The 23,985-nt window shown below is 41.2% G+C and overlaps 1 protein-coding gene across 1 annotated transcript in view; it reads right to left on the bottom strand.

Moving 5' to 3' along the window:
- ULK4 (unc-51 like kinase 4) overlaps positions 1–23,985 on the bottom strand; it is a 497,317-nt gene that overhangs the window by 110,059 nt on the left and 363,273 nt on the right. Inside the window, 1 exon segment of the mRNA XM_029071432.2 lies at positions 15,690–15,872. Coding sequence (XP_028927265.1) covers positions 15,690–15,872 — 183 coding nt within the window.

Genomic DNA, 23,985 nt, shown 5'->3' with positions numbered 1-23,985 from the left:
TTTTTTGTAATTAGCTCAGAGCATTTCTATACTATTTGAAGACATTAGAAACATGGCAGTACTTATGAGGATCTTTAACTGGCTTGCACACTAGTTTTGACATCTAGTGATTGATTCACATTGGAATTAAATTTTTTCACCTTTAAAAACTTCAGATAGACTCAAGAATAGACTAAATAAAAACACGTAGCATTTCATCCTTAGAAGTTTAAAATGTGACACATTGCTTCACCTAAAGACACTATAAAACATCGAAGGAATTTTGACAAAAAGGAAAATTCCAGGGAGGATATTTGCAATTTAGCATTTCTAGTTCATTTCACTTACCAAATAAAAAACTAGACAGTGGCATTCATTATGATTAATACCTTGCAACTGCAGAAATGGAAAAGCATGAAATTTATGTTATAGATTTGTTCAGGATAAAATGTAAACTACACAGCAGAATGAGTTGCACCGGGTCCCAACAGGCTTCCTCTTAACTTACTTTAAAAATACAGTTGCAGGTCTTTCACAGAGGCTGTATATTATTTTCAAGAAGAATCTTAAATCGTCTAACTGGGGTTACAATGACCAGTTCAAGCGACCAACCGAGGTGGGGGAGTCGTCATCAACGAATATGAAAGGGAAGAATACTGGGGGAGTGGGCGGAGACTGTGATCATGCAGAATGACAGGCCGTCTAACTTTCGTCTAACCTCCCTTTAATAATAATAATAATAATAATATTAACAATAATGACTGTGGTATTTGATAAGCGCTATATGCTGGGCGCTGGGGTGGATGTGAGTCTTTGATAGCTCAGCTGGTAGAATGGAGGACTGAACTACTGAATCCGTAGACATCCTTAGGTGACTGGTTCAGATTCGGCTTAAAGGACTTTATACTTCTAGAGAAGCAGCATGGTGTTATGGATAAAGCACAGGCCTGGGAGTTAGGTCATGGTTTTTTTTATCCCAGCTCTGCCACTTGACTGCTGTGTGACCTTGGACAAGTCACTTCACTTCGCTGGGCCTCAGTTACCTCATCTGTAAAATGGGGATTGAGACTATGAGCCCCACATGGGACAGGGACTGTGAACAAACCTGATTTGCTTGTATCCACTCCAGTACTTAGTACAGTGTCTGGCACATTGTAAACATTTCACAAATACAATTATCATTATTATTATTATTGTGACAAGCAAATGGGGTTGGACCTAGCTTTAGTTCTCTTTTAGACTGGCTGGGGTGGGATGGTAGAGCTTTGTAAAATGCATTTTCTTTGGCTTATCATCATTGGAGAGAGGCAGGAAAAGCAAGAAGACATGTTAAATTGATAATGTTAGTGTATGTGGACTGATATTGAAAAGTTTCTCCATCTGCCTGCATGCTTCAGAAAATTAATAATAGCTGGGGTATTTTGTTAAATGCTTATTATGTTACAAACACTGTACTAAGTGTTGCAGGAGATATGTGATAATCAGGTCAGACACAGTCCCTGTCCCACATGAGGCTCACAGTCTAAGTAGGAGGGAGGACAGGTTTAGAATCCTCCTCTAAACCCCTCTAGCCTGGGAGCCCACTGTGGGAAGGGACTGTCTCTCTTTATTCAAGCCCTTAGTAAAGTGCTCTGCACACAGTAAGCGCTCAATAGATATGATTGAATGAATTTGCTGTATTGTAGTTTCCAAGTGCTTAGTACAGTATTCTGCACTTAGTAAGCGCTCGATAAATACGATTGATTGAATGAATGAATTTTACAGATGAGGAAAATGAGGCACGGAGAAGTTAAGTGACTTGCCCAAAGCCAGGCAGCAAGCAAGGGGCAGATCTGGGTTTGGAACACAGGTCCTTGCTTTTCCCATTCCACTAGGTCACACACTGTGCTTCCCTACTTCTTGCTCCGCGAAGAAGGGTAATGTTTCAGGGTAAACATAAATCAGGCAAGTGAGAAACTACTGTTCTGTTTTTTAGTGGAGAAAAAGAGGAAGCAAGAGTCTCCCTGAATAAGTACAGTATCAGAGTCAATCAACTAATCAGTGGTATTTATTGAGCACTGAATTAGTGGACATGTTTCTTGCTCTCAAAAAGTTTGCAGTCTAGCAGGGAAGACAGACACTAAAGTGATCTGCAGAAGGGAGAATGAAGCAAGAAGCCAGTGGTCAGGAATTCCTGCTTGATGGGTTTGAGGAATGGATAGTCATCGAGGGTTCCTGAGAGTGGGAAGATGACATTTTAGAAAAATAATCTGGGCAGGAGGGTGAAGTATTGTCTGGACTGGGGCTATTTTGGAGGCAAGGAGCCAATGAGAAGGCTGACAGATTTTCCCAGTTGGGAATTTGGCATGCATCCCAACTTCAGCCCCACAGCACTTACATGCATATCTGTAAATTATTTATTCATCTTACACGGTGACTGTGGGCAAGTCACTTCACTTCTCTGTGCCTCAGTTACCTCATCTGTAAAATGGGGATTAACTGTGAGCCTCACGTGGGACGACCTGATGACCCTGTATCTCCCCCAGCGCTTAGAACAGTGCTCAGCACATAGTAAGGGTTTAACAAATACCAACATTATTATCCCTAACATTAACATATCATATGACTACATTAAATTATGTATATTAATGTCTGCCTCCCCCTTTAGATTCTAAGCTTATTGTGGGCAAGGAATGGATCTACCAACTCCGTTGTACTGCACTCTCCCAAACACTTACTATAATTATCTACACACAGTAAGCACTCAATAAATACAACTGATTGACTGACTGCTAAGTGGGATATGACAAGCACCTGAAACAGCTTGGCTGTTGTTTGATGATGACAAAAGGATGGCTCTGGGAAATGCTGTGGAGGAAAAGTGTTGTAGAGAAGCAGCGTGGCCTAGTGGTTAGAGCGAGGTCCTGGAAGTCAGAAGGACCTTAGTTCTAATCCTGACTCCACCACTTGTCTGCTGTTGGACCTTGAGCAAGTCACTTCAATTCTCTGTGGCTCAGTTACCTCATCTGTAAAATGGGGATTAAGACTGTGAGCTCCATGTGGGACAGGGACTGTGTACAACCTGATTAACTGTATCTATCCCAGCACTTTAAAAAAAAAAGGCAGACAGGATTTAGTGATAGACAATGTGAGAGGTGAAAGAAAATGACAAGTCAAGGACAGTATCAAGACTGTGGGTTTTGGAGTTAGGGAAGATGATGGTGGTGTCAACTATTCTGGGAAATTTAGGTGGAGGAGTGGACTTGGGAGGATCTAAAAGAGAAGCGGAATGGCTAAGTGGAAAGAACATGGGCTTGGGAGTCAGAGGTCATGGATTCAAATCCTGGCTCTGCTACTTGTCAACTGTGTGACTGTGGGCAAGTCACTTAACTTCTCTGTGCCTCAGTTACCTCATCTATAAAATGGGGATGAAGACTGTGAGCCTCACGTGGGACAACCTGATTACCCCGTATCTACTCCAGCACTTAGAACAACGCTCTGCATATAGTAAGCGCTTAAATACCAACATTATTATTATTGTTAATAATAAAAATCCCACCTTCTCCAGGAGTCTTTCACTGATTAATCTCTCCCCTCTCCACCAACTCTCATCCCTGCACTTCCACATCACCTTAGCACTTAGGTACTCACCCCACTCAAAGCACTTTAACTCTATTACTTCCTTCTTTCTGATTATTTATTTTTCCATTCCATGATTATTCCATTTATTTTCATGTCTGTTTCCCTCAGTTGACTGTAAACTCCTTGAGGGCATGGATCATGCCTACTAACTCTACTGTATTCTCTCCCAAGCACTCAGGACAGTGCACTGCACCATAGGTATCCAATAAATAACATTGATTAAGCTAAAGCTTAAGACGACAGTGGATCATATATGTGGAGATGTCCTGGAGGGAAGAGGAAATGTGAGATTTCAGAGGGAATGTTGAGCTGGGGCTAGTGAGATAGAGTTGGGAGTCATCCCACATAGGAGGAGGTAGCAGGAACCATGGGAATGGAGGGAATGTCCAGTGAGAAGTGAAGAAGAAAAAGCAAAAAGCCCGGAGGGATTCCCAGAGGAGGTGAGATGCTGAAGAGGTGCCAGTCAAAAAGCCTGTTATGAGTAGGAATTACAAAACAACCCCTCATCAAAGCCACTTTTACATTTGTTGAGGCCCATATGTTGGCCAATTCTTCTGATTAATTGGTTCTCAGGAACACTTATTGCTCTGTATACCAAAATTAACCTCCAAAGATTCTCCAGAAGCAAATCGAATGGGTTAGCATCCATTTAATTCTTCCCTATCACCTCATAATTGCAGTGAGATTTTTGATGCTGACTAAAATCCACCATATACCCAGCTTCTCTCTTCTGAAGATTTTTACATCAGTCAATAGCATTTATTGACTGCTTTCTCTGGGCAAAGCACCTTATTAAGTCCTTGAGTGAGAACAATAGAATTAGCAGACAAGATCCCTTCCCTTAAAAAGTTTACAATGTGTATATGTGGGGGGGGGGGAGTGACAGACACTTTAAAGATATGCACATAAGTGCTGTTAGTGGATGGGGGGGAGGGGACTCTTTTAGTGCCTAATGATGCAATAGGTAGGGGAATGAAGTGGGGAGGGGCGGAGATGAGAGATGAGTCAGGGAAGGCTTCTTGGAGGAGGTAAGATTTTAGTCAGGCTTTGAAGAAGGGGAGAGTAGAGGTCTGCCAGAGAGGGAGTTTCAGGATAGGGAGGAAGTCTGGTAACAGGAGACTAAGGGTTGTGTAAGGAAACCAGAAAGTCCAAGAACCACTGATGAGATTGCTACCTGAGGCTCTAGTCCTCAGCGGTCAAGCAATTAGGCCTAACAAGACAACAGACACTCCTTGGGGGAATGTAGAGCTACCTCCAGTAATTGGAACCAGGCACCTGACTCCCCAGAGGATGGGGATTATACATACGCTGGCAGCAGGGAACGTGTTAGGGAAGGGTCAGGAGACCCAGGCGAGGCCAGATGGGATAACCCATTTTCATGCATAAGTCATGAGGAGCTCTATTTACTGTTTGGCTCTATCTCGATTGAGACACAAAGAAGCTGGTCCATGGTTTCTGGGATATAGGCCGACAGAAGCCTCCTTTGTCGTGGTGGGCACTGCTGCTGAAACAAGTCTTGCCTCTCCATTTCATATTCTGGCTCACCCCAAGGCTGACTTCAGATCTTCAGCTCATGGCTGAAACACGCTACAAAAATGTATGCTGTCTAGTCCAAGTGAATTTTCTTTGGCCACCTAATGCTAAATTTCTGCTGTAATAACCTAAATGGCCCATATTTGAGTAGCTATGTGTGGGCACACACACACACACACACACACACACATGTTTTCCTCTGTCAAGGAAATAAGTAAACACCCAAGGATAAAAAAAAAAAGGCTGATGTCACTTCTGAACGATGATATCATTGACAAGAGTATTCACTAAATAGTTACTGAGTGCAAAGAACTGTTCTAGGGACTTGGGAATCAGAAATCGAAGCCTTGGGCCTTTCCTTGAGGAATTTACCATCCAAGGAGTTGCTCAGAACCTATATATTTGGGGCAGACAATCTGATTTTCAAAGTAAACATCCCTCAACAGAACTAGCTAGAGCCTTAGCATACACCTCCTTCACTTAGCCTGCTTTACTATCTGGCACCGCGTGCTCCTGGCCTGACCCCAGCATCCAGTGTTCTGCCCTTACCAGCATCCTGGGTTCACATACTAATTTCATCTGGATTCTCAGCTGATATTTTATCTCCCTCCAAGTAAAACTGAAGGTGCACCCAACCTGGCTACCATGAGATCTCTAACCAGACCCTAGGGTGCCCAAAAGACTGCTTCAACCTCTGGGTAAACCTCATCTTATCTTACCATTACCTTGGGCCATAACCTCAAGAGATCCCATTTTAGCCCTGGGTCCTAGCGGCAGCCATCCACAAGGCCCACTGTTTCCAGTTGAGGACCTTACCTTTCACCACCTACTCTTATCTCAGTCACCACTCTGCATTCAAAATAGCTCTGGCAGGGTTGGGGAGGAAGAAAAACCACAACAACAACATAAAAACCCAAAACATGAAGAGACAGGGATGTTGATGCTCTGGGGACAGTTGAAGGGAGCAAGCCTTGACCTGGAGAGGCCACGCAGGCTGTCTCTGCTCACCAGAATCTTAAATTGGACCTGGATGCCAGAAATAGAAATCTGATAAACTCACCTACCACTCTGAAAGACACATCACTCCCAGGTCCAAGCAACATACATGACTCAAACACAAACACAGACATTTTTGTTAAGATTAAGAATTTTCTCTGGGCCAAATGCTAAATAGACAGCAAATTGGCTTCCAGAAATATATGAATTAAAGAGCACATTAGACTGACATCTCCCTTCCTGAAATGTGTAGGCTTTCTTGGTCCAGCCAAACCCAGAAAGGCCAATATAGAGAACTACTGATGAAACAGATGCTGGAAATGGAGTCTGCAGGACTAAAAGTCACCTTTAAAAGAGGCCCCAGAAATCACAGACAGTGAAGCCTCTATAATTCCCCCCGACCTTATGATTTTTTCTCTTTTTTTCCCAGAAGTATGAGAAGCAGGTTAGGTTAAATACTAATGTCTTTTGTACTAAAAGGAAAGGAAAAAAAAAACATATAAAAAAAGTTTCACAATATGTAGCAGCCTGTCATGAACTTAGACCCAGAAAATAATAGGAAATGAAGGCAAATGGTACAGACTCCATTACTACTATGAAATCTGCTGCCCTAATACAGTGTCAACAACATCGGCACACTTTTCAGGCCAATTCTGTTACTGAAATGGAGGTGGAAGAAGGCACTGAGCTCACTGAGAAGAAAGATGATGAAGAGAACATAGCCTGGTTCATTTTTACTTTTTGACATACAGAAAAAACAGGGTAATTGGCAGGACCTTATTTTTACAAAATTTTAAAAAGGTATGCTTCAATTCTGAGAGTGGGAGATAACAAGGAAGTAGGTCAGGCTATGGAAGAAGTGTAACATCCTTTTTGAGTTGCCACACTCCTTTTGGGCCAGTCTCACATGGAACTGACCACAAATCCACATGGTTAGGTAATCAACCTCCTACTCCCCTCCTAAATCTGATAGGAACTGGGTTTTAGAGAAAACGAATGGCACCTTATCAAGTAATGCCTGACTTCAGCTGACCTCCCAACGCTAAATATTTTGGTGCGAGAAGAAAATTTTATCTATAAATTTTTACAGGAAGCAGCCCAGCCTAGCGGAAAGAGCACGAGCCTGGGAGTCAGAGGACCTGGGTTCTAAACCCAGCTCTGCCACAACTCTACTGTGCGACTTTGGGCAAGTCACTTAACTTCTCTGTGCCTCAGTTCCCTCATTTGCAAAATGGGGATTTCATATCTGTCCTCTTTCTTACTTAGACTGGAAGCCCCCTGTGGGACCTGGTTATCTTGTCTCTCCCCTAGTGCTTAGTACAGTGCTTGGCACATAGTCAGCACTCAACAAAAACACTTTAATATTATTATTATAGTACCATTTAATGAATCCTCACTTGGACTGTACTAAGCATTCAAGAAATATAATGTATTCCTGTAATAATAATAATAATAATGTTGGTATTTGTTAAGCGCTTACTATGTGCAGAGCACTGTTCTAAGCATTGGGGTAGATATAGGGTGATCAGGTTGTCCCACGAGAGGCTCACAGTTAATCCCCATTTTACAGATGAGGTAACTGAGACACAGAGAAGTTAAGTGACTTGCCCACAGTCACAGAGCTGACAAGTGGCAGAGTCGGAATTCGAACCCATGACCTCTGACTCCCAAGCCTGGGCTCTTTCCACTGAGCCACGCTGCTTCTCTGTAACCTTCCCCATCCACCCCCAGACTGTCAGCTAGTTGAGGTTAGGGAATGCGTCTATTAATTGTTCTACTGTACTCTCTGAAGCAGTTAGTACAGTGCTCTGCACACAGAAAGTGCACAATAAATATGACTGACTGACTGATTTAAGGTAGGACTGGCTCAAAATGGAAGAAGGCCTTTGATTAGTAGTTCCCTCGTTTGCAGAGCCTTTCTATTCGATTAGTAGTTCCCTCTTTTGCAGAGCCTTCCTACAGTTTAGGACTCATTCTGGAAAATTCTGGTGCCTTCTCTATGGCAAGAACTCTTTGTGGACACTCTATCAGGGTCCTACTTCCTCCACCTAACTCTGCCAACCTCAGATCTGCATGATACTATCACGCTGAGAAGCAGCGTGGCTCAGTGGAAAGAGCACGGGCTTTGGAGTCAGGGCTCATGAGTTCGAATCCCAGCTCTGCCACTTGTCGGCTGTGTGACTGTGGGCAAGTCACTTAACTTCTCTGTGCCTCAGTTCCCTCATCTGTAAAATGGGGATTAAGACTGTGAGCCCCACGTGGGACAACCTGATTCCCGTGTCTACCCCAGCGCTTAGAACAGTGCTCGGCACATAGTAAGCGCTTAACAAATACCAACATTATTATTATTACTTCCCCCAGGAGGCCTGCATTGTTTCTTTATCTTCAGGCAGCTTTGGATACTTAAGTAGGGCATCTTACACATATTTGTGTCACGATGCATTATAAGTTGAATTGACTATAAAACATTTGGTGTAGCAATCACCAGAGAGAGAATCAGCTAATTAGTTAGGCTGTACAGCGGAACATTCTTAATCCTCAAGCTCTAAAAGATGCAGAGATTGGTACAATGGAATGGAACGGATGGCTCCATTGTGCCGGCACCAGACGGAGCAAAGCAGGGTTGCAGGCTCTCGAGGTAAATGGGAAAGAACATTTCATGCTCCGAAGCTTACCTTGAGTATACGTTATTGAGACCAAAGGGAGGGGACTCATTCATAGTTTCAACACTGATACAACCTACTTCCCAAAACCCCCATGAGACATTCTTCCAATCAAACCCAGTGTCACCTTGATGGGTTAATGAGCTTCTAGAGATTACAGGTAGTTAAGTGGACCAAGATGATGTGACAACTTTGTCAAGCATGAGGTATGAATGGCCTTTTCTCCATATGCCAGCCTATGAGACAAATAAGGTCCCCTATCAACTTCAAATGCTGACATAATGGAAAATGCATCTTCAACTACAAGCATTTTGGCCTGCTCATCTAGCACAGGGGTGAACCAGCTGGGAAAACACTCAAAGGGCATAATCTAATGTCTCAAAATATTTGTGCGATTCAGTAAAATTCAATTTGTGTGATTGTGTGATTCAGTAAAAGAACCCACTTGGGTTCATTTGAACACTCAGCAAATATAACCTACCACAAACCAAGGTCTAGAGTATGATTCTTAATGTGCTACAAGGGTTGCTTTCTGTTGTTGCCAAGCCAAAGGCATTTCAAGAATTTCGGTTTTTCATGATGTCAACCATGGTCCTCATCTCTGCTTAAACACAGCCTCTGAAAATAGAACTCAGGAAAGGCAATACATTGCAGTTTTGATCCGAGGTTTGTTAGGCCAGTGAGAAAGGCAACTACATACCTTTTCAATGAAAAATCCCCCATAGTTTAGCATTACTGTCCAGTTACATCGAAAGGAAATGCTAAGAGTAAAATTTACTGTGTAAGGACTTGCAGTATTTACGGAAATGACTGCCTTACACCAAGCACTGTGCAAAATTCCTGGTGTGGACACAAGATAATCTGATCAGACCCAATTCTTTCCTTACCATCAATGACTTACCACATCCAGATATATATTTATTGATGTTTTAAATTGGAAACTGAATTCATGAGTTTTGTGGGCCTAAAGATTAACCCCATTATGTTAATGAGACCTATAGATCTCTGGGGGTCAGGGAATAGAAAGAAAAGGATAATGAAGGCTTGTGGAAGTTCCAGGAGGGCAGGGAATGGTTCACTTCTCTGTTTTTCACTTCCCATGCACTTAGTATAATGCACTGCATTCAACGGGCACTCAATAAATGCAATTACTAACTTTTCTAATCTACATATAATTACCTTTTCTAATCTACGATTCTTCTTGCCAAGTTCTGGATTTTGATACTACAGCACAGCGACAGGTTGTGGATATCTCCGATTGTACAAATAGTTTCAGTGCTATTTCCAGGTATTCTTCCAGAGTATTATGTCTTGCTTTTAAAAGCTAGCCCCTTAAGGTGCATTTCATAAGGACACAGGTAGTATTCAGAAAACAGTACTTTGCCTCACTTTGTGAACTGGATTAAAACCTGGCCTAGCTGTGATATGAGGGGGAAAAAATTCTATTTCTCCACCCAAACGCTCATGGAGTACAACCTTTAGAATGGGATTATTTCCATTACATTTTCATCAGGGACTGGCAGAAGAGCAGTATATCATGTTATTACACAGCTTGGAAATGTAATGGCTTAAGGTTGCTAAGCAACACCACAGAGTTAAAGGCCTCCATATCTATGATCTCTAGAGACTCTCAAATTTCATTAAAACCTGTCCATAACTATTATACAAAAGGCTCATGTGATGTTTATAAACAGCTTGAGAGCTTTTCTGACACAATAGGAAAGGGATAAAGTGAAACTGAGACTTTTATATCCGCAACCCAATATTTCAGATAAACAGTTCTCATTTAGGGATACCCATAATGTGTCTCAGTATTGATTAGGTTTTCATTAGACGACTCAGTTTTCCACTGATACCATATAAAATTATTTAGCACCTTGCATAAAATGTTATTAGATGTGGCACTTTAAGGAAAATATGAAAGTGTTTTATGCATAAACAGGCAAAGAGAATAGCAGTGGTGGAAATTGATAGTTTGTAATAAGAACCTCATTCGTTCTCTATGCTAAGTATCACAACACAACTGCTGGGTGTGATATTATCAAAAATAACATTTCTCCAGCAAACTGCTGTAACACTGCTAGCATCTTTGCAAATAGTAAAGCAGAGGTGCTGGCCCTATGCCTTGACAACACTTCCCACATAGACTTTTTGACTTGAAAGGAAAAAAGTCAAAACAAAAAATAATTTTTCAGCTATGAGACAATTCTATTCATTTATATAGCCCTACCCTGGTGGTGACGAAGATCCTACTATCTAAAACGTCCAGGTGCCCGATAATATTTCATTAAAATAATTTAGTCAAATAATTTGCAATCCTCTAGTCTGCATTTCAAATTCAGGCTTGGTAAAAAAGCAGGTCAGACTGCTTCTTTAAATGCAAGGTCTCTAACAGCATGAAATTGAAAACCACTTTCAGATAAACATTTTAAAATTGCAAAGGGAAGGACATTTTTCTTCCCTAGGCCATTTTGAGAATGTGCTTTGTTTTGTTTTTTTAATAAAAATAAAGCCCTTTGGCATATACACTTTGACAAGCCTGATGAAGGCTTTCATTAAATAGATCTTCTGGAAGAATTTTTTTCTTTTATAAAATATAGGGTTTAAATTTTTTTTGAAGTCATAAAAACAGATTAGGCTAAAGTTCATTAGGAAAGGCCTGGCCTAAAAGTTCATCCCCCTTGTCCAGATCTCATGGAAGTCTCTTAACTATCTGTCGCTAATGTTTAAACACATTTCTAACAGCTATTCATTTTAAGAGGGAAGAAAATCAGAACTGGAGAACCAACTGATGAAATTTCTGATTAGCAAATGAGTTTATTATCTAGCAGTGGTTGCCCCAATGTAGCTAATGATCTCACACACTAGGGTTAAGATGTTAAGTAAGAATAATCAAAGGTCAATGGTAAAAATGGGTATTATTGGAAGAGTACAATACAACAGAATTAGCAGACACCTTCCCTACCCAAAACAAGCTTACAGTCTAGAGGGGAAGACAGATATTAATATAATTTATAATACATAATTTAAGGATGTGTACATAAGTGGGTAGGGAGTGGGGTGAATATCAAATGCCCCAAGGTCACAGTTCCATGTGGAAGAATAGAAGCTAATTAGTCAGAATCATCTTAAATTCATCTGATTTCATTTCAGTGATTTACAGTTACTCTAAATCAGGCAGGATTACAAGATCATGAGAAAGGGAATTTTTAAGGTTAGCAGAAAGTACAAAAAATATCCATCAAATTAGCTAGCTATAAAATGTACTTTAGCTTTCCTAATTATAGGGACCCTTCCTTTTCAGTTCTAACTCAGACATGGATAGTACTTCCTGTTTAAGGCTACATAGGAAGGCAAATTCACTGCGGCAAGAGGCTCACCATTCTTTGGAGACTTTTCCCTTTATCAGAGACAGTAGATATTCCATTGAAAAATTAGGAATAGAAAAGGTTGGTTGAAGTTTCTGGAACACCAATTCCTGGATTTTTTTTCTGCTGTTGGACCTTTTGGACACTTGGTTAAATTTGGAGATGTCACTTTGTGTCTTTACCTAAATGTTGTTCCTATCAGGTATGGCTCACTGCTGATTCATTTCCCTTCCAGTGTCTTTTCACAGGTAATTTTTCAGTTTCCAATTTTGATTAAAACAAGTAGTTTCAAAAATGGTTCCTGGAAGTATTATTCACTCGGGAGCTAGGGGGTGGCGTGAAGTAATACCCACCCTGTTAATTTGGGGAATATGCTTCTGGCTTGTCATCATAAAGATCAACATCTCTGGAGTATTTGTCTCCCGAGGCTGCCTATATTAAAATCTCTAGAGAAATTTCCCGCTGGAGCCTATATATAGAGAGTAAGGAAGGATGCAACAAAATCATCTAGAGAATTGGCAAACCCTCTGGGTAAATTCTGAATCCACAGTGTAGCTGGATACTACTTACTCTCATGCACATATAACTTTATGCGGATTTAATGAAAGGAGACATTTTTGTTGATCTAGTGAATGTTCTCTCTGAGCCTTCTTAGAGTTACTTAATTAACAACATTCATTTTATGCCAATCTATCCATTTCTAAATAGTCAATCACCATAGTGCCTCCTGTTTTGCTCTTTTTCGAGAGCTTCCTGAGCATTTCACTCCTTTTCAATCATTTATACCACATCTATTTCCTACAAGATGATACTGCAATATCAGAGAAGCAGGGTTGCCTGAAATAAAAGTACAGGCTCAAGAATCAGGAGGCCAATGGTTCTACTTCCAACTCCACCTCTTGCCTGTGGTGTGACTCTGGGTGAGTCACTTAACTTTTCTGTGCCTCAGTTTCCTCATCTACTAAATGGAGATTAAAAGAACCTGTTCTTCTTCTCTCTTAGACTATGAGCCCCATAATAAATAGAAACTGTCCAATTTTAGTATAGTGTTCAGCACACAGGAAACGCAAAATTAATAACACTGATTGATTTGCTTATCTCATATCTTCATAAGATGCAATAAATAAGTCCTTAATTAATACTGCCATCATTACTATTATTGTCAGAAGGATCTGTTATGGGAGAGGAGAAGAGGTTTCGGAGGCTATTTTCCTGAAGCACCTCAAGAAATATTACTTTTTTTGGTGATCAGGAAATGGAGAGGAAAATAATTTTCTCATAAAATCCTAATTTTCTCCATAGTGTTCTTCGGGTTCTCATAAACCTGGAACTCTAAAGAAAGAGGAAGACACCCTAAACTAGAGGAAATGGAGGGCACTGTACTCTTCTGTTAACAGCAAGAGTCTAGTCCAGGGGTCTGTAATCTTTTCATGAAGAAGAGAGACAAACGAAATGAAAACCTTTGAGCAGGATACATGCAGAGAGCCAGTCATAAGAATTAAACACACACTGAACTGACTTAAACGTAGCTTACTTCAGTGTGGAGGTGTAATTATGAAATAATAATAAAGAGGGGGGAGATAACAAAGGAGAGGAGAAAGAGGAAAGAGAGGGAGAGAGAAAATAAAGAGATTCCATTCTCTCCCCCTCTCTTCCTTTTCAGGAAGGGGGCTGTGTGGGTGCCAGAGCTGCAAAGCCCCCTGCTAACACATTAACCACACTTTGCTAAAGGGTGCTAGCCTTAATTCAAGTAGGAGAGATAGCAAGTCTGTTGGCTCTCAGCTGGGGGGGAGAGGCGTGAGGTGCAGGGTTTTTAAACCATGGGGGCAGGAAGGAGAGCATGAAGGGACACAGATTACGTTATGGGAATGCAGGGAGGATCAGTGCTCACGGGACATCCATGGGACTTCGTTAGTCCTTCTCCCTGCCATCTGGGGGGTGGTGAATGCTTCCCTTGCTGCCCAGTTTGGCTAGCCAGGCTTGGTACTGATGCTGCTTTCCAAGAGCAACATCAGGCAGGTGAGTGCGCGGCAAAGGAGGGGTAGCTCAGAGTCAGGGAAGAGGATGGTTCGCCCCTAGGGGGGCCAGGTGGAGAAAGGACCGTGATGTCTCATGAACCTTATGGGAATCCAAACAGTTCCCTGGGCGAGCAGGGTCACATTCTGCCAACAGAGGGCAAGGGTGGAGCTTTCATCTTGGATCAACTTGCACCCTTTCTGGCTCTAAGGGGTGGGGTGGTGCAACCACTTTCTGCCCCAAAAGTTTTTGAGGGTAAAGTTAATGGCATTGTCCACATGGGGCTGAGTTCGTAGGGCCCAAGCTCTGGCAGAGTGGGTACCTAGGCTACAGAGTCACATCTGGTATTAAGAAAAGCTGACCCCTGCTCAGGCCAATGTATCTACCTTTGAGATAATGTAAAGTGAGAAGGGGTTGAGCAGAGCAGAATTTACCAAACATCAAGAGACCTCCTAAGGCAGAGAAGGGTAGAGGGGAGAGAAATGACCTCCTCCACATATTATTAATATTAATCCCAATCAAAGAAGCAGCCTTCTCCTCTGTGTTAAGACAAGGCAAGAGGCTTGGATGCCACAATACATCAACAACTTTTCGAGATCATAAACTAAAGTGATTGGGTGATTTCTGTTTGCTGAGGATCTATACTATAATCATTTCCCCCCATATGAAGCAAACCAATAGTCAAAAGTACCATCCAAGCCCATTTCAACCACAAATCCTGTGTAATCAACAGGACTGTGAGAAACTGGTCACACAATCACTACTATGGGAAATTTATCACTATCCAAAGATTGCAAGTTTAGTCTCTTGGCAAAAATGGAAATCCAATGGAGAAGTTTCCTTTGCACTTGATATGATAGAAGACCAAGTAAAAGTATAAAACAGATCCCAGTTTTCTGACAGATCAGAATAGAAAGCCAAATACTCCTCCCACCCTGTCTGTTTGGAATTTTCTAAACATAGATTATTGAAAAGAATGCTGCCCTATAAAAGACATCTCCTTCATATTGATTTCTTGAAATGGAACAAATCATTCTTTTTTAGACTAGTTAGCCCGATGTTAAACACAAGCATGTCATGTCAGTTGAACAATACAAGTGAATAATTACTGTGAACAAGAATGAATGAGATCACATTCATGCAGATTACGAAGGAGTTTCCTATTGAACAGTAAAGTCAACAGCTGGAATCCAGTTTTAAATAGCTGAGCTCATGCTACCATTGTAATTCGGTGACTCTATAGGGCTGAGACAAAAGGCTGGAAAGAAAAGAGAACTATGGAAAACGACAGTTGCATTTCTTTGTAAGGACTCTAAACCTAATAAAAACTACGTGCTCAAGACCTAGTTTTGTAGATGTTCAGGATAATATATATCAGTATTCTAGCCAAAGTCTTTCTTGTGTAGCAAACAAGCAGGTTACTAGAAATTCAATTTTAAACCAAGTTCATCTTTTCTATTTAAATGAGCATAAATTCACTGATGTGCAAAATACAGACGCGCACTTCACTCACCAGTCTCTTCATGATTCTCAACAAGAGCTTCAGTTCCTTTGGCTTCTTGGTCTTCAGTACCTTAGCAAAGTTCTCAATATGTTCTGGAGACATGCTATCTGGGTTGTCCCCTCCATACAGCTGAACCAATATTGACAAGCACCTTGATGAATTTTCAAATATTTCAGGGTCCTCACTGGGAAGCTAAAAAGAAAAAGTTGACCATCACAATTTTATTCCACAGAAGATCTCTGGCAGAAATGCCACCATTCCCTTTATACCATTCCCTATCATCTCTCCTCCCATACTCCAAGTTGATCCATACTTAACTAAGAGGAAATGGGTAAAAATGTTACCATGAACATTCTCATCTTGCTGCTGTCTTTGCTCTTTAGCAGGATAACCATGCATGTTTTATGGCTATCCTGAAACTTGGATGGCCAGACAACTATGGATCTTTTAGTGCCATTAGCTCTATCAAAATTATGGAATCGCAGATATGGAATGGACCTTACAAGGCTGTCCGATTGAGTCTCATTTTCAGGCCGGCAAATGACAAGGATAGAGGGCTCTCCACTACTAATATCTCCACTACAAACTCCCTTGATAACCTAAGTGTTTCATCATGCTGACAGTCAAGAAGTCTGATCAAACTCTGTTTTGCTAATTTCCCTTTGCTAGTACTCTGGGTTCACGGAGAACAAACAGTCAGCTGTTTCCTCAATAACTATTTTCAAGAATATGAAGGTGTTACCCATCTCATTCCCAAGCTAAATAATCCTACCTCCTTAACGTCTCTTCAAAGAACCACTTCCCATCCTTTTAATACTGTTTAATGTTCTCTCCTGGATGTTTTCCAGGTTATTTGGGCCTGGCTGGTAAATACATGAATCCTGGTACTCTATCTCTTCCTCAAGGCAAGAGTTTGCCTGGATGATCTCCCAAAAATCCCTTCTAGTTCTGCAATTTTACATAACTGAAACCAGAGAGCTACTTCTCTGTTTTTTTAGTACTGTGCCCAGTTATGACATCCATTTATTAAGAAGGATGGGGACAAACCAGTTTTCAGGATCAGACAAGATAGGACTTACAGGGGCCACTGTGTATTTCATACTCATGTTCATTCAGCCAATTTGAATACCACGCTGGTTCTACAATGCTCATTCACATCAGGTTCTGGGTGATGGATATTAGGCTCTCAGGACTTTTTTTGGTGTACCTGGACCTAGTAAGTCCTTCCTTAGCCTGCATTTGTTTCATTTGTTGATTCCTTCGAAGGTTACTCCCTACCATCTTTTCTTATTAAATTTCATCATGTTTGGGTGGTACACTTTTAAACAGTGTATTAACATTTGAAATTTCATTTCTAATCCCATACACCTTAGTATCATTTGATAGATTTTATTACATTTTATCATCATTATCATCCTTGCCATTAGATGGCAATTATTGCATTTTTGTTTCATTAAAACAAAATAACTCCCTGCCTGGAACAAAGAGGACTAAAGGTACAGAGATACAAGTATTTATGGCTTTTACTCAGATAGGGAGTTTTTGTGTTTTTTCTATTTCTGCAAGGCCTTCTTCCCTGTAACTTTCTTTCACAGCAGCACAGTGTTCTCTCAGACCACAAAAAGTATCACAGAGCAGGAGAAAATAAAGCAATATGATATAGTGGAAAGACTATGGGACTGGGAGTTAGAAGACCAGGGCTCTAACCCCACCTCTGTCACTGGTCCTGCTGAGGGACCTTGGGTAAGTCAATGAGCTTCTCTGGGCCTCAATTTTCCTAGTTTATAATAGGTAATCAAATACCTGCTCTCTCTATTTTATAGACTGTAAACCCTATTTAAGGCAGAGATTGTGTTTTATCTGATTACCTTGTATCTGCTCTAGTGCTTTAGCACCATACTATAAGTTACTCTTCATTCTACAGTTGAACTGCTCTAGGAATATTGGTGGGTGATGGATTTCAGACTCATTTGGGGATCCAACAAAATTATCAAGAGTGTGTTTTTCTCTTCTGGTCTGCTGATTAACCTTTTATTTTTCTCAGATGTCTGCACTAAAAATAGAATGTTACGCTATCCAGGAAATGTCAAAAAATTTGCATAAATGGCTGACATGCCAACTCCAGTTACTCTCACTTAATAATTGCACAAAAAGGATGCAGGATCTATCAAGAGACTTCAGAACAATGGATGATTTCATATGCCCCATGACTCAGAAACTAGATACAACAATACAAATGAGGAATTCTGATTTCCTGGCTTTTAAGTGCACATTTTATACTTGTTTTATACTTGTTTCAGTAACGAAAGTACAGGATTTGTCAAATTGCCTTCCTGTCTCCTGAACTCTTTCAAATTTCTCTTTATCCAGGCACATGCATGTTACTTTTACAAAGCCTGACCCAAACCATATGAGGATTTGGCTTTTTTTTTTTTAAAGAGAGGATTTGGCACACAGTGCACTAGAGGTTTAAAAAATAGTTTATAGAACTCAATTCATCAGTTCAGTTGTTATCTTCAGATTTGTTTGATCCCTATATGAGAATCATCTATGCTTCTGATAGTTAATTGCCTAGTAGGCCATTTGCTTGTTGAGGATGCCAGTTTGAAGGACTTTGGGGAAGGGCACTGCAGTCTTGTGGAATGGCAGAAGGTACCTAACCCACATTTTATTTTGGCCCACACACCAAGTTACCACAGTGGCCCCTGTAGGACTTCGTGGGGATGATCCTTGGCCACAAACTTGTGCAAGGAGATAAGGGCTGCTTCTAGTGGTGGACTTATCTTTTCAGATACCCTTGACTGTGTGGGTAAAGGCATTCAGGTCCTAGAGGCCCCATTTCAGAAAGAATGGAAAACAGATACCTACAGGTCCACACAAGGAACATTTTACACATGAGGAAATTGAGGTCCAGAGAAGTTGTGATGTATCCCATGTCATTTAGGCAAGTGGCAGAGTTGGTATTAGAACCCAGGTCATCTGCTTCTTAGGCCTGGGCTCCTTTCACTAGACCACAATACTTCCACACTGCATTCTCTTTATCTTCAAGAGGAATTGATGAGATTTCCCCAGTTCTAAAGCGGGATTAGGCAAGGGGCTGTTGAAGGTGAGCGCTGGATATGATGTAGAAGCAGCATGGACTAGTGGAAAGACCACATGCCTGGGAAGCAGAAGAACCTTGATCCTTAACTCCTCTCTGTCATTCAATCCACACATTCCATCCATCACCAAATCCTGTCATTCCCACCTTCACAGCTCTGCTAAAATCCACGCTTCCCTCTCTATCCAAAGTGCTACCACGTTAATACAATCACTCACCTCTGACCTGGAACACCCTCCCTCCTCAAATATGCCAGACAATTATTTCGCCCCACACTTCAAAGGCTTACTGAAGGCACATCTCCTCCAAGAGGCCTTTCCAAACTAAGCCCTACTTTTCCTCATCTCCCACTCCCTTCCACGTTGACCTGACTTGCTCCCTTTGCTCTTTCCCCCAACTCCCCACCCGACAGCATTTATATAGATATCTGTAATTCTATTTATTTGTGTTGATATCTGTCTTCCCCCCTCTACACTGTGAGCTCATTGTGGGCAAGGACTGTCACTCTTTATTGCTGAATTGTACTTTCCCAAATGCTTAGTATACAGTGCTCTGCACACAGTAAGCGTTCAATAAATATGACAATGAATGAAAATACATGCACCTCTCCACACCCATATAAGGAAGTGAAGGCACATCTCCTCCAAGAGGACTTCCCTGACTTTCCTCTTCTCCCACTCTCTCTGCATGATCATGATTTGCTCTCTTTATTCATCTCCCCTCCTAGATCTGCAGCACTTAAGTTCATATCTGTAGTTTATATTAATGTCTGTCTCCCCCTCTAGATTGTAAGCTCATTGTGGGCAGGGAATGTGTGGGTTACGCTGTTATTCTGTACTCTCCCAAGTGCTTAGTACAGTTCACTGCACACAGTTAATTGTATTTATTGAGCACTAACACACAAATAAGGACATAGGCAAATTAAAATACATGTGAACACCCACACAAATATAAACAGGGACCAATAATACCCAACACACACATACACAGGAGATAATTATGAATTGAAGGCCTCAGGAGTAGGAAAGGGCCCAGGAGAGTGGAAACCATAAGAGCAACTAGGAAGAAAAGAAAATAGATACAGAAGGAATAGGAAACACATAACGACACTGGGGAAGAGAAACCCCATAAATCTTGCATGAGTCTCTACCGGTTTTTGGAATATAAGGGTAGTAAATAATACAATCAAACTCTATTTGTAAGTCAGTGTTTCAGAAACAAGTTTTATATTTCAATTGAAGGGAATGGGTTACTGAGGGATAATGTGGGATTTCCTTCTCTGGAGATCTTTAGAAAGTAGCATAAATGGATTGTTAGGCGGGGAGGGGTCTTCCCTGGGAAAGAAAGTGATGCACTCTCTAATTTCTGAGGTTCTTCCTATCTCTACCACTCTAGGGCTACTCATACTAAAAGAAAACTGTCAGGCAGAGGTTTTGAAAGAACAGAAACAAAACTTGTGTCCCTTACATTTCCACTGAGAAATGAAATTTCAAAATCTAATTTCCTTTTCACCATTTACGCTGCTTTGTTTACTTCCTTCTCTTCATTCAATTTAGACAATAAAAATCAAGGCAGAATCTGAATCATTCTTGTTTACTGTCAGTTTATGGAACTAAGCAATCTGCTTGGGAGCAAACATTACAGGATTATGTACTACTACACTTGAGTCCAAATAAGAGAAGATTTAAATTTAAATTGCATTAAAAAAATCACAAAACACATATGCTAATATGAAGCTTTAGACCATCATTTGAAGAAAACTAAATTTTATCCCTACACAGCCTGTTGGCATCTCTTTTATAAAAGCTTTCCTCCATATTGTTGGGACATCACTGACAAGTTACAAGGTTTTCAAATTCGACTCCGTCAATCACTGTTCCCTTGGATTTGCTCATATCCTTACTCTCAAAACTTTGCTGAAAAAGCAGAAATAGAATGACATTAACTAGCCATAGGGTGATGAATGGTGCTACTTCTGGGCAATCTAGCTGAATAAAATACTTTACTGTCTATGGCTCTGACACTATCCCCATGTCTAGAGAAATAAGGACACACGATACACCCAAGCCTCAAGGGACTCCATGGTACAGAATGTTCTTAAACTGGAGGATTTTATAAGAAGAGAATCTGCCAACTCCTTTATCGATCAAGTTGAGCCTATCCATATACTATCAGACAGTATTAAGACGGAAATGTAAGGAAACATTTTAGAAAGTCATTGGTAGGATAAAATAAGTCGTCTCATCCCTGGACGGTCTTAACTTCTTAAACATGCCCTAAAGGTCAGAATGGAGGAGTGGGTAGAGCACGGGCCTGGGAATCAGAAGTTCATAGCTTCTAATTCCGGTTTCGCCACTTGTATCCTGGGTGACCTTGGGCAAGTCACTTCACTTCTCTGTGCCTCTGTTACCTCATCTGTAAAATTGGGATTGAGACTGTGAGCCCCATGTGGGACAGGGATTGTGTCCAACTCAATTTGCTTGTATCCACCCCAGTGCTTAGTTCAGTGCCTGGCACATAGTAAGCGCTTAACAAATACCACAATTATTATTAGCGTTATAAAATCATGATTATGAAGTTTTCCATAATACCTAGAAGTTTAAAATCAGTACTTTTCAAACTACAGATAGTGCTAATCCACTTATCAAAGATCCCGGTGGCCTAACAGATAAGAGCACAAGCCTGGGAGTCAGAAGATCCTTGGTTCTAATCCGGCTCTGGTATGTGCCTGCTGTGTGACCTTGGGCAAGTCATTTCATGTGACTCAGTTACCTCATCTGTAAAATGGGGATTAAGATTGTGAGCCCCATGTTAGACTGTGTCCAACTGGATTAACTTTTATCTACTCCAGCATTTAGTACAGTGTCTGGTACATAGTAAGCAGTTAACAAATATACTAACAATATCCTCAGTTGTATACCAGGATCAAGGAATGGCCTTTTTCTTAGTCACAGCAGAAGAATGCCAAACAAAGCTTATTAAAAATAAAAATCCTATTAGAGTCAATATGGGATAAAATAAACATCCAGCTCCTGGACAAACAAGATATGTGACAACTCTTAAAGATAAAGGAATGCAGCTTCCAAGAAAAAAGGTATTTTTTTTCCCCTTGCTTCTTACTTTGGACTAGTTGCTTAATGCCACAGGAGTATCTTTTTTTCACTCCTTCTTATCCCACCTTTCCTCCTTCCTTACAGGTCAAATCTGTAAATATGAAGGATATACCTATGTTCACAAACTCAATTAAGAAATTATAAATACAATCTTATCGAGTCAGCATTAGAATGGAATTTTGAAAGGAAAATTCTGGCAGAAATCCAGGCATCAGGCTGACCTCGTCCACCTCGAGTTCATCCTTGAGGGCTTTAACTCTGCCCTCTCCTCTGTCTGGCAAAATTATTTCTCCATCCTTATTGAAACCCATGCCCATTGCCCTCACCAGTTGTTCCAGTACTTAAACTTCCTCCTTAACTCCCCTTTCTCCCCGACTCCCCTACCCCTTACCCCTAATGACCTGGCTAACTACTTTATTGAGAAAATTGAATCCATCAGACGTGATCTCCCTAAAATTTCCCTTGCTCCTCTCCAGTCCCTCCTTCAACTCTTCCATCCTTCCCAGCAAAATCTCAAGAGGAGATCTGCTGCCTTTTCTCAAAATTCACCTGCACAACTGGTCCCATTCCGTCACACTTTACCAAAACACTTGCCCCCTCCTTTCTTCCCTCCTTGACTGCCATCTTCAACTGTTCGCTCTCCAAAGGTTTCTTCCCCACTGCTCAGGCTCATGTCTCCTCTATCCTAAAAAGAGCCTCATTTGACACCATGGCTCCCACTAGTTATCACCCTATCTCCCTCCTATCATTCCTCTCCAAGTTCCTTAAGCAAACTGTCTACACCTGATGTCTCAACTTCCTCTCCTCCAATTCTCTCCTTGACACCCTCCAGTCTGGATTTTGTCCCCTTCACTCCACCGAAAACACCCTCTCAAAGGTCACAAATGATCTTCTTCTTGCCCAATCCAATAGCCATTAACTTCATCCTCTGCAACCTCTCAGCTATCTTTGACCCTGTCGACCACCCCCTTCTCCTGGAAACATCATCCAACCTCATCTTCTCTGTCCTCTCTTGGTTGTCCTCCTATCCCATTCATTTGTATTAATGCCTGTCTCTCCCTCTAGACTGTAAGCTCCATAAAAATGGTGGTATTTGTTAAGTGCTTACTGTGTGCCAGGCATTGTAATACGCACTGGGATTGATACATGCAAATCGGGTTGGACACAGTTGCTGTCCCACATGGAACTCACAGTCTTAATCCTCAATGGACAGATGAGGTAACTGAGGCACAGAAAAGTGAAGTGATTTGATCAAGGTCACGGAGTAGACAACTGGCGAAGCCAGAATTAGAACTCGGGTCCTCTGAGACCCAAGCCTGTGCTCTATCCACTAGGCCTTGCTGCTTCTTATGGGTGGGAACATGTTTAACCACTGTGTTGCACTGTACTCTCCCAAAGGCTTAGTTCAGTGCTCTCCTCACAGTAAGCGCTCAATAAATGTCATCGATTGTCTATCTATGACTACCAACTGTTGAGCACGGAAATTCTGAAATACCAGATTCCCCTTATGTGGTTCAGAAGTATACTTTAGAATTGTATGTTTTGGAAAAATCTCTGTCGTCAGTTGCTGTACTGATGTATGCACACCCTGAAAGTACACATGCTTATACCGTTGAGAAGCGGTGTGGCTTAGTGGAAATGGCACGGGCTTGGGACTCAGAGGATATGGGTTCTAAATCCTGGTTCTGCCACTTGTCTGCTGTGTGACCTTGGGCAAGTCACTGAACCTCTCTGTGCCTCAGTTACCTCATCTGTAAAATGAGGATTAAGACCGTGAGTCCAATGTGGGGCAACCTGATTACCTTGTATCTATCCCAGTGCTTAGAACAGTGCTTGGCACATAGTAAGTGCTTAACAAATTCCATAATTATTTATTATTTATACCATGTATCTAATAAAATCTCTCTTTTAAGAAGTTCATATCTAAGACTCCTTTGAGTAAACTCAGGACAAAAATACAGAGACCCAAAAAAGAATAGGAAAATTAATGTTTTGAAGTAGGTAGGATTTTTCAAATAAAAAGGAGATAAACTTCCTGAAATCATGCAAAATTTTGTATATTTTATTTGACCGAATGGGGAATGAAACATAA

Source organism: Ornithorhynchus anatinus, chromosome 8, assembly GCF_004115215.2.
Source record: "Ornithorhynchus anatinus isolate Pmale09 chromosome 8, mOrnAna1.pri.v4, whole genome shotgun sequence".
In the NCBI taxonomy this organism is placed as follows: domain Eukaryota; kingdom Metazoa; phylum Chordata; class Mammalia; order Monotremata; family Ornithorhynchidae; genus Ornithorhynchus; species Ornithorhynchus anatinus.
The sequence above is the reverse complement of the archived record's forward strand: the minus strand, read 5'-3'. Positions and strand labels throughout refer to the sequence as shown.